This window comes from Bufo bufo, chromosome 5 (assembly GCF_905171765.1).
Source record: "Bufo bufo chromosome 5, aBufBuf1.1, whole genome shotgun sequence".
Classification (NCBI taxonomy): Eukaryota; Metazoa; Chordata; class Amphibia; order Anura; family Bufonidae; genus Bufo; species Bufo bufo.
Window position 1 is genome coordinate 13,899,052 of NC_053393.1, and position 12,190 is coordinate 13,911,241.

Below are 12,190 nucleotides of genomic sequence, written 5' to 3' on the forward strand. Positions count from 1 at the left end.
CCATTTTATAAGCATTTCTGTATTATGTTCCTTCTTGTTTAGTTCATCTGGATTCATATCACTTTCTAACATTTTTGGTGTTTCAAGACCTCTGCTTCCTGTCAGTGAAAAGAGCTTCATTGTTTATATCCAACTGTATCCAGTCTAGATAACACAAAACCCGGGGGTAATTACAATGTATCGGTGCAGGTACAATGTAACGGTGCAGGTACAATGTAACGGTGCAGGTACAATGTATCGGTGCAGGTACAATGTATCGGTGCAGGTACAATGTATCGGTGCATGTACAATGTATCGGTGCATGTACAATGTATCGGTGCAGGTACAATGTATCGGTGCAGGTACAATATATCGGTGCATGTACAATGTATCGGTGCATGTACAATGTATCGGTGCAGGTACAATGTAACGGTGCAGGTACAATGTATCGGTGCAGGTACAATATATCGGTGCATGTACAATGTATCGGTGCATGTACAATGTATCGGTGCAGGTACAATGTATCGGTGCATGTACAATGTAGCGGTGCAGGTACAATGTAGCGGTGCAGGTACAATGTATCGGTGCAGGTACAATGTATCGGTGCAGGTACAATGTATCGGTGCAGGTACAATGTATCGGTGCAGGTACAATGTATCGGTGCTGGTACAATATATCGGTGCAGGTACAATGTATCGGTGCTGGTACAATGTAGCGGTGCAGGAACAATGTATCGGTGCATGTACAATGTATCGGCGCAGGTACAATATATCGGTGCAGGTACAATATATCGGTGCAGGTACAATGTATCGGTGCAGGAACAATGTATCGGTGCAGGTACAATGTATCGGCGCATGTACAATGTATCGGCGCGGGTACAATGTATCGGCGCAGGTACAATGTAGCGGCGCAGGTACAATGTATCGGTGCAGGTACAATGTATCGGTGCAGGTACAATGTATCGGTGCTGGTACAATGTATCGGTGCAGGTACAATGTATCGGTGCAGGAACAATGTATCGGTGCAGGTACAATGTATCGGCGCATGTACAATGTATCGGCGCAGGTACAATGTATCGGTGCAGGTACAATGTATCGGCGCATGTACAATGTAGCGGTGCAGGTACAATGTATCGGTGCAGGTACAATGTATCGGCGCATGTACAATATATCGGCGCATGTACAATATATCGGTGCATGTACAATGTATCGGTGCATGTACAATGTATCGGTGCAGGTACAATGTATCGGTGCAGGTACAATATATCGGTGCATGTACAATGTATCGGTGCATGTACAATGTATCGGTGCAGGTACAATGTAACGGTGCAGGTACAATGTATCGGTGCAGGTACAATATATCGGTGCATGTACAATGTATCGGTGCATGTACAATGTATCGGTGCATGTACAATATATCGGTGCAGGTACAATGTATCGGTGCAGGAACAATGTATCGGTGCAGGTACAATGTAGCGGTGCAGGTACAATGTAGCGGTGCAGGTACAATGTATCGGTGCAGGTACAATGTATCGGTGCAGGTACAATGTATCGGTGCAGGTACAATGTATCGGTGCAGGTACAATGTATCGGTGCTGGTACAATATATCGGTGCAGGTACAATGTATCGGTGCTGGTACAATGTAGCGGTGCAGGAACAATGTATCGGTGCATGTACAATGTATCGGTGCAGGTACAATGTATCGGTGCTGGTACAATGTATCGGTGCAGGAACAATGTATCGGTGCAGGTACAATGTATCGGTGCAGGAACAATGTATCGGTGCAGGTACAATGTATCGGCGCATGTACAATGTATCGGCGCAGGTACAATGTATCGGCGCAGGTACAATGTAGCGGCGCAGGTACAATGTATCGGCGCAGGTACAATGTATCGGTGCAGGTACAATGTATCGGTGCTGGTACAATGTATCGGTGCAGGTACAATGTATCGGTGCAGGAACAATGTATCGGTGCAGGTACAATGTATCGGCGCATGTACAATGTATCGGCGCAGGTACAATGTATCGGTGCAGGTACAATGTAGCGGTGCAGGTACAATGTATCGGTGCAGGTACAATGTATCGGTGCATGTACAATGTATCGGCGCATGTACAATGTATCGGCGCAGGTACAATGTATCGGCGCAGGTACAATGTAGCGGCGCAGGTACAATGTAGCGGCGCAGGTACAATGTATCGGCGCAGGTACAATGTATCGGCGCTGGTACAATGTATCGGCGCAGGAACAATTTATCGGCGCAGGAACAATTTATCGGCGCAGGTACAATATATCGGCGCAGGTACAATATATCGGTGCAGGTACAATGTATCGGTGCAGGTACAATGTATCGGTGCAGGTACAATGTATCGGCGCAGGTACAATATATTGGCGCAGGTACAATATATCGGTGCAGGTACAATGTATCGGCGCTGGTACAATGTATCGGCGCAGGAACAATTTATCGGCGCAGGTACAATATATCGGTGCAGGTACAATATATCGGTGCAGGTACAATGTATCGGTGCAGGTACAATGTATCGGTGCAGGTACAATGTATCGGCGCAGGTACAATATATTGGCGCAGGTACAATATATCGGTGCAGGTACAATGTATCGGCGCAGGAACAATTTATCGGCGCAGGTACAATATATCGGCGCAGGTACAATATATCGGTGCAGGTACAATGTATCGGTGCAGGTACAATGTATCGGTGCAGGTACAATGTATCGGTGCAGGTACAATGTATCGGTGCAGGTACAATGTATCGGTGCAGGTACAATGTATCGGTGCAGGTACAATGTATCGGTGCAGGTACAATGTATCGGTGCAGGTACAATGTATCGGTGCAGGTATAATGTATCGGTGCAGGTACAATGTATCAGCGTGGCTCAGCCCTTTAACTAATACCCTGTGTTGTATTTGGTTCCTTAGCCTCTGGGTGTGCACCACAATGTTCCAATTCACTGAAAGCAAGCGGAGACATTGAAAATGCAGAGGCATCACAAAGTCTAAGTCAGCAGCTCTTTGCGGTTGCCCTGAGGGCAGGCTCAGCCCTGGCAGACAGATGCCAACCTTACACTCTCCTGTGGGCAGCCTCTGAACATACCGGCCACTTCCCGCTAACCCAGGATAAGATTCGCCATGTGCCGGATTACTGGGAGTTTATCGGAGATTACCGGAATGATCTGCCTGTGTGTGAGGCTTCCTGATGTGTTCAGTGTGATGGCCGGGCTCCAGATCTCCCTCCCATGCGCCAATAAACCGTCGCCCTGCCACTGGCAGCGACACAATAGCTTATTGTCAATGAGAAGGAATTAACATGCAGCCTGGTTACCCGGGAGGAGCGCGAGCTCCTCAGCATCTTAATTCAGCGGACACTTACTGACTTCTGAGCGTCAAACATCAGGTTCTTGTAGAAGAGGACAAAGTGCGTGAAGCTGAGCTCGCTCCGCGCCTCAATCTCCTGGGGTGAGAGAGGAGGGAAAGGGGTTAACACGAAACTTTAATCTACACAATGTCCGCAGGTTGGGGACAGCGAGCAGCTGCAGGAGGCATCACGTGGCGAGACGGCGATAAATGGGCACCATTCACCCTGATGGCATTCTGAAAACAATATAGGTTTGTCGTGGTGCCAATGGGCAAACTGCTCAGATAACAATTCCTTTGTAGATCATCTCTACGGGATTCAGCCCATCTAGATGTTCCCGTAATAACACGCAGAGCGCCAAATACAGAACCGGAGCGTAATACTATCACAATGTAACTGTCTCCGGTTCTATATGTCAGATCCGGCATATTCCTTAAACATTGAAGGTGGGAAGACCCCTTTAATATATGCCTTTGCACTGCGCAGTACCACTTACCTGCACAGTTGTGGTGGCGGACCCCTGAGCGCTGTCACTCACCTGCAGTTTATCGCGCAGGAACCTCATATTAGGCACCCGGTAGTTGACCTGCGGGAGCAGCGCCTTTAGATCCTTCACTGTGACGCTGCAACGGAAACACAGCGAGTTATATCCGCTCCCTCCTCGTGGTGTCCATGCATCAATATGGCGACAAGTCAAGCGCGTCAGACTGGGGTTATCCGTCCTGCTGACCGGCCGGGTGTACTAGCATTTTCTGGCTAAGGCTGGGTTGACCTCACGTTTTAGTTCTACATTTAACATGTACGTTGTAGAAAAAAAAGACGCAGAGCGGAGAACAGCGGTCTATGGCGGTTTTTACAATGACGGATGCCGCTGTGGAATCCGTCGGAGGCGTCCGTTTAATATATACTTTTTTTTGTATATGTTAGGCCGAGTGCATACGGCCATGTTCCGCGGCCGAGAGCGGTCCGTGGTATGCCGGGCTGGATTCCTGTTCAGAGCAGGAGCGCACGGCGTCATTGGTTGCTATGACGCCGTGCGCTTCATGCCGCCGCCACACTACAGTAATACACTCGTATAGTACCACGGACCGCTCTCGGCCTCGGAACACGACCGTGTGCATTCGGCCTTAAACACAGGAAAAACATGAGGAGAACCCAGCCTTACATGTACAGGGGGTGGAGAAGCGTCAGGGAGGATGAGCTCCGCTAGGGTGGGATACGGAGCCTCACCGCACATAGCAGATGAGCGAACGCTCACTCAGCCGACAAATATAACCCCCCACACACACATATAGGCCTCATGCACACGACCGTCCTCATGCACACGTTGTTCCGTTTTGCGTGATTTTCTGCGTTGAAAAATCGGAAAATGCACCGTTTGTCATCCGCGTCCGTGATCCGTGTTTCCAGTCCGTCAAAAAAATAGGACCTGTCCTATTTTTTTGACGGACAACGGTTCGCGGACCCATTCAAGTCAATGGGTCCGGGAAAAAACATGGAGGCACACAAGATTGTCATCCGCGTCCGTGATCCGTGTCCGTTTTTTTCCTATCATTTTCAAGGCAAACTTTTCACTTTTCTTGTCAATCAAGGAAGACACACAGGAAAAAAAACGGACACGGATCATGGAACAACGGAACCCCGTTTTGCGGACCGTGAAAAAATACTGTCGTGTGCATGAGGCCATACAGTGCTGCCCATAATTATTCATACCCCGGGCAAATTTTGACTTAAAGTAACTTTTATTCAACCAGCAAGTAATTTTTTGACGGGAAAAGACATCGGTGTCTCCCAAAAGATAAGAAGACGATGTAGAAGAGGCATTATTGTGGGGGAAAACATTTCTCAGCTTTTATTTACATTTGAGCAAAAAGTGTCCAGTTAGTGTAAAAAAGGAGAAGCCTTCAGCCCAAAGAACACCATCCTCACTGTCAGACATGGTGGTGGGAACCTAATGCTTTGGGGGTGTTTTTCAGCCAATGGACCAGGGAACCTAATCACCGTAAACGGCACCATGAAAAAGAGCAATACATGAGGATTCTCAACGACAACATCCGGCCGTCTGCAGAGAAACGTGGCCTTGGGCACCAGTGGACATTTCAGCATGACAATGACCCGAAACACACAGCAAAAGTGGTGAAGAAATGGTCGGCAGACAACAACATTAACGTTCTGGAGCGGCCCAGCCAGAGTCCAGACTTGGATCCAATTGAGAATCTGTGGAGGGAGCTAAAGACTCCCCATGTCACCTTCACATTCCACTGTCTCCTCCTCATTTCTGTCCTCTCCAGAATCCTCTGTTCTCTGCACACTTCTCTGTCACCCTTCAGACTGCTCTACCCCCTACAGACTCCACAGTCCCCTTCAAGACTCCACGGTCCCCTTTAAGACTCCACGGTCCCCTTCCAGACTCCACGGTCCCTTTCCAGACTCCACGGTCCCTTTCCAGACTCCACAGGACCCTTCCAGACTCCACAGGACCCTTCCAGACTCCACGGCCCCCTCCAGACTCCACAGCCCCCTCCAGACTCCACAGCCCCCTCCAGACTCCACGGCCCTCTCCAGACTCCACAGCCCCCTCCAGACACCACGGTCCCCTTCCAGACTCCACGGTCCCCTTCCAGACTCCGCGGGACCCTTCCAGACTCCACGGTCCCTTTCCAGACTCCACGGTCCCTTTCCAGACTCCACAGGACCCTTCCAGACTCCACGGCCCCCTCCAGACTCCACAGCCCCCTCCAGACTCCACAGCCCCCTCCAGACTCCACAGCCCCCTCCAGACTCCACAGCCCCCTCCAGACTCCACGGCCCTCTCCAGACTCCATGGTCCCCTCCAGATGCTTTTGTTCTCTCCAGAATCCTCTGTTCTATGTACACTTCTCTGTCACCCTTTAGACTGCTCTACCCCCTTCCAGACTCCTCAGTCCCCTCCAGACTTTCAAGGCAAACTTGACTTCGATTTTTTTTTTTCACTTTTCTTGTCTGGTGATCCTCCAAAAATCAAGGAAGACACACAGAAAAAAAAAAGGACACGGATCACGGAACAATGGAACCCCGTTTTGCGGACCGTGAAAAAATACTGTCGTGTGCATGAGGCTATACAGTGCTGCCCATAATTATTCATACCCCTGGCAAATTTTAACTTAAAGTTACTTTTATTCAACCAGCAAGTAATTTTTGGACGGGAAATGACATCGGTGTCTCCCAAAAGATAATAAGACGATGTAGAAGAGGCATTATTGTGGGGAAAAAACATTTCTCAGCTTTTTTTTACATCTGAGCAAAAAGTGTCCAGTTAGTGTAAAAAAAGAGAAGCCTTCAACCCAAAGAACACCATCCTCACTGTCAGACATGGTGGTGGGAACCTAATGCTTTGGGGGTGTTTTTCAGCCAATGGACCAGGGAACCTAATCACAGTAAACAGCACCATGAAAAATGAGCAATACATGAGGATTCTCAACGACAACATCCGGCCGTCTGCAGAGAAACGTGGCCTTGGGCACCAGTGGACATTTCAGCATGACAATGACCCGAAACACACAGCAAAAGTGGTGAAGAAATGGTCGGCAGACAACAACATTAACGTTCTGGAGCGGCCCAGCCAGAGTCCAGACTGGAATCCAATTGAGAATCTGTGGAGGGAGCTAAAGATCAGGGTGACGGCAAGAAGACCCTCCAACCTGAAAGATTTGGAGCTCATTGCTAAAGATGAATGGGCAAAAATACCTGTGGAGACCTGCAAAAAGCTGGTCTGCAATTATAGGAAGCGTCTGATTGCTGTAATAGCCAATAAAGGCTTTTCTATTGATTATTGAGAAGGGGAGGAATCATTTTGGACACTTTTTGCTCAAATGTAAATAAAAGCTGAGAAATGTTTTCCCCACAATAATACGTCTTGTACATCGTCTTATTATCTTTTGGGAGACACCGATGTCATTTCCCGTCAAAAAATGACTTGCTGGTTGAAAAAAAGTAACTTTAAATCAAAATTTGCCAGGGGTATGAATAATTATGGGCAGCACTGTATATAATACAGATAGTTAGTGGGAGATAGTCAGTGTAGGTTATATCCTGATATAGTGGAGCTGATCCAGTGCAGGGTGTTAGGTAGTGTCATAGGTTCTGCTGTCCATACATACTACAGACATAGTGCTGTGATGTCACAACAATACTTAGTGTACCAATTAGTAATATCTACTCAGCCCTGATAAAATTGCGCAAAAAAAATGTGCATCATTAGTGCCGATTTACGCAATCGCGAATATTATGCGAATTTTTTTTGATAAATATCGCAAAAATATTGCGTATGCCACTCATCACTACTTCTCAGTCCCCTCCAGACTCTTCGGTCTCCTCCAGACTCTTCAGTCTCCTCCAGACTCTTCTATCCTCTCCAGATGCTTTTGTTCCCTCCAGAATCCTCTGTTCTCTGCACACTTCTCTATCACCATTCAGACTGCTCTATCCCCTCCAAACTCCTGTGTCCCCTCCAGACTCCACAGTCCCCCTCCAGAATTCACAGTCCCCCTTCCAGACTCCACAGTCCCCTTCCAGACTCCACAGTCCCCTTTCAGACTCCACAGTCCCCTTTCAGAGTCTTCTATCCTCTTCAGATGCTTTTGTTCTCTCCAGAATCCTCTGTTTTCTGCAGACTCGTACAGTACAGACCAAAAGTTTGGACACACCTTCTCATTCAAAGAGTTTTCTTTATTTTCATGACTATGAAGGCATCAAAACTATGAATTAACACATGTGGAATTATATACATAACAAACAAGTGTGAAACAACTGAAAATATGTCATATTCTAGGTTCTTCAAAGTAGCCACCTTTTGCTTTGATTACTGCTTTGCACACTCTTGGCATTCTCTTGATGAGCTTCAAGAGGTAGTCCCCTGAAATGGTCTTCACTTCACAGGTGTGCCCTGTCAGGTTTAATAAGTGGGATTTCTTGCCTTATAAATGGGGTTGGGACCATCAGTGGCGTTGAGGAGAAGTCAGGTGGATACACAGCTGATAGTCCTACTGAATAGACTGTTAGAATTTGTATTATGGCAAGAAAAAAGCAGCTAAGTAAAGAAAAACGAGTGGCCATCATTACTTTAAGAAATGAAGGTCAGTCAGTCAGCCGAAAAATTGGGAAAACTTTGAAAGTAAGGGCTATTTGACCATGAAGGAGAGTGATGGGGTGCTGCGCCAGATGACCTGGCATCCACAGTCACCGGACCTGAACCCAATCGAGATGGTTTGGGGTGAGCTGGACCGCAGAGTGAAGGCAAAAGGGCCAACAAGTGCTAAGCATCTCTGGGAACTCCTTCAAGACTGTTGGAAGACCATTTCAGGGGACTACCTCTTGAAGCTCATCAAGAGAATGCCAAGAGTGTGCAAAGCAGTAATCAAAGCAAAAGGTGGCTACTTTGAAGAACCTAGAATATGACATATTTTCAGTTGTTTCACACTTGTTTGTTATGTATATAATTCCACATGTGTTAATTCATAGTTTTGATGCCTTCATAGTCATGAAAATAAAGAAAACTCTTTGAATGAGAAGGTGTGTCAGAACTTTTGGTCTGTACTGTATGTCACCCTTCAGTCTCCTCTATGTTCTCCAAACTCCTATCCCTCATCCCGACTCATTTGTCCTCTCCAGACACCTCAGACTTCTCTGTCCCCCCATCTCTTATATCCCCTCCAGACACCTCTGCCTCTTCCTCACTCCTATGTCTCTTCTTGATACCTCTGTCTCCTCCAGGCTCCTCGGCCCTCCAATAGACGCTTCTGTATCCTACAGATTCCTCTGTTCCCTGCCTTAGGTCTTTGTACAATCATCTCATCCAATGGCTCCTTTTGAAAACCCAGATTTCAGAGCTGATACAGAAGGCCATGGGATGGTGGGAACCTAAACATCTGGGGCGCAGGTTTCAGAGGACGCCCTCAGCTATCTCCTGCAGCCTGGCTGGTTTATATCAGACCACAATGGGTCTCATATGTTCGGGGCTCCACCATACATCGAGCTTCAATCAGCTTTCATGTGTGGCCCTCTGACTTCATTTCCTGCACTGGAGATCCCCCATTCCTGACACAGTCTTATCACTTCCTGACAGTTTTCCTGTTTACGTCGTGTCAGTATGAGCCTGGCAAACCTGACGAGGTGTCGCCCTGTGCCTCCTCACAGCCGAAACGTGCAGGAACATTATACCGCTTCAGCAGGAAGGGGACTGTAATATATTCTGTATATATGGACACTGCACAGTACCACTTCTCCTGTCCTGTATACCGGGTGTAATCCTCAGTATCTGCTCTTACTCTGTATATATATACACTGCACAGTACCACTTCTCCTGTCCTGTATACTGGGTGTAATCCTCAGTATCTGCTCTTATTCAGTATATATATATATATATATACACTGCACAGTACCACTTCTCCTGTCCTGTATACTGGGTGTAATCCTCAGTATCTGCTCTTATTCTGTATATATATATATATACACTGCACAGAACCACTTCTCCTGTCCTGTATACTGGGTGTAATCCTCAGTGTGCAGGAGCCAGTGGACGGGTGTGGTCGTGTGTGCAGGAGTCAGTGGACGGGTGTGGTCGTGTGTGCAGGAGTCAGTGGACGGGTGTGGTCGTGTGTGTAGGAGTCAGTGGACGGGTGTGGTCGTGTTTGGAGGAGCTCCTGCTGATTGTCCAGCCGCTTCCAGGGATTTTTCCATCTATCCCAGCCCAGGCCCTGCCTCTCTCCCCAGGGAGGTGGTGGGGTCCTGGGCAATGAAGCGACTGAAGACCCAGGATCCTGCTTCCCGGGGTAGGCCGGCGGGAGGTAGGGGAGGTGAGCTACCGGCCTCAGTTCCATCTCCCGCCTCGGGGGTCAGAAGATCCAGCAGGAGTCGTGGTGCAGCGGCCCCTGCAGCCCCCGGAGGTGAAGCCGTGTCCATCGCCGGCAGTTCCAGGAGGGCGGACAGTAGCCCTCCAAGAGGTACGCGGAGTGCTCCTGGGGATGGGACGGTTCCGGTTCAGGCTGACTGGGGCAACATGAAGCCCCGGGAACTAATCGCCGTTTACAGCTCCCGGATCACAGCCTATCTCCGGGAGTACGAGGAAGCGAATAGGACCCTCAAGAAGGTGAGGGAGAACCTGAAGCTTGAGAGGGGGAAGGTGGACAAAGCGGAAAGAAAAAACAGGCCAGAAATATCAAGAAAAATAAAAATCTTAAAAGAAGTCATTAAAGAGCTGCAGGAAAGAATGGGGGCCATTCTGGATAACAGTGGTCCCTTCAAGGAAAAACTCATGAACGATCAAAGGTTTAATGAAATGGCTGGAAACCAAAAGCAGCAGGAAGATGACTCCTCTAGTGAGGAGGAAGAGTCGGACATGGGGGGGCAGCCTGCGGAAACTGGCATCACCGCAGAGCAGGTATGCCTGCCCCCCACTAGCTCTGACGAAGAAGGCGGGTACAGTGAGAACAGCGGAGTTGGGGGGCAGCTTATGGCCGAGATACGCCACCTGGAGTCCCCCAAAATTAGTGAGGACATTTGTTTTGGTGACGAATTGCCTGAAGATGAGCCGATGGGAAAAAAGAGAAAGGCAAAGACATTAAAGCCAGAGGTGAGGTATGTCTATGTGACCCACCCTGCGTGCCCTGGGCCAGCTGAAAAGCCAGCTCAGGGCAGGAACCCCACCATCCTCCCTGGCCCGGTCTCTGCTGTGGGATCGGTGCATAGGAGTGGGGAGACAGACGTGGCAAAGATGGCGCAGGACGCCGTCCCTGTTTGCGGTAACAGGGGCGGTGAGGAAAAGCTGGAGGGGCCAGACAGGAAGGCTCCCGGGGCGGGCGGCGAGGGGGACATGGTTGGTGGTCGGATGGCTCCGCCCGCCTCTGCTGGGGCACTGGACAAGTGCCGGGTGGAGGTGCGGCGGGGCGGTGTGGCTGCCACTGCCCCCCTTGCAGAGGTTGTTGCCGGGATCCCTGTCCTGGGGTCTGCCTCCTCTGCCCCGGTCTGCTTCGCCGCTCCCGTGCGCCCTGCAGCCCCCCCTGCCGGTTTTGGCATGGCGGTGGGGGACAGGGGGGCGGGGGTGGTGGGGACGGCTGTGGGTGGAGGGGGTGGGACCGCGGGTACAGCGGTGTCCCGATCCGGAGTTGCAGGGGGAGGGTGCGAGGTGGCTGCCTCCGCCCCTCCCAGTTTGTATGCCCAAATCCCTGCCGGGGTTCCCGTCTCCTCTGCCCCGGTCTGCTCCGCTTCAGTCCCTTCCGCTGGTATTGTCGTGGCGGCGGGGAGTGGAGGCGCAGTGGGAGTGGTCAGGGGTGGAGGGGGTGGGGCTTCGGATGTCCAGAAAAGAGCTCAGAGCAGTGTGTGTGTAGGCAGAGAGGGAGGGGGCGGTCCTGATGAGAGTGTGGTGCGCACCGCCCCTCCCTCCTGCACTGTCCGTCAAGTGGATAAGGCCGGCGTGGCTGGGACCAGTGGTTCTACAGCCCGCCGGCCCGAAAAATCAGGAAAGACTGAAAAATCAGAAAAGACTGTTAAAAATGTGTCCAGCAAGGAGATGCTGGACAAAACAAATAATGTGACCTCGGTCCCCTCTGGCCCAGCAGTGTGTGTGGGGGGAGGGGAGAGTGTGTTAGTGGCCACTGAAGAAGTGGTCACTTGTGTAAATACAGTTTTTGTTAGTGGTGTTGGTGTTGCCCTGGGCCCTGATGGAGGGGTGAATGTTGGAGGTCGGCCGCCCACTGTACAAGTGGCCGGTGCGCCTCATGTAGCCCCTTCAGAGGGGTCTGGAGTGGCACCTGCTGTAGATAGGTCTGGGGGGGATGGGGGTGGGCCCGGTCCGGCTGCCCCTCCT

At 49.9% G+C, this 12,190-nt stretch overlaps 1 protein-coding gene across 2 annotated transcripts in view; it reads right to left on the bottom strand.

The window, feature by feature from the left end:
• Nucleotides 1-12,190, bottom strand: part of LOC121000970 (1-phosphatidylinositol 4,5-bisphosphate phosphodiesterase gamma-1-like) — a 127,900-nt gene that overhangs the window by 41,050 nt on the left and 74,660 nt on the right. For both annotated transcript variants that reach the window (XM_040431814.1, XM_040431815.1), the window contains exons 5-6: nucleotides 3,887-3,971; nucleotides 3,364-3,444 (exon numbers count right to left, since the gene is read on the bottom strand). In XM_040431814.1, the coding sequence (XP_040287748.1) occupies nucleotides 3,364-3,444; nucleotides 3,887-3,971 (166 nt within the window). The remainder of the gene's footprint in view (nucleotides 1-3,363; nucleotides 3,445-3,886; nucleotides 3,972-12,190) is intronic.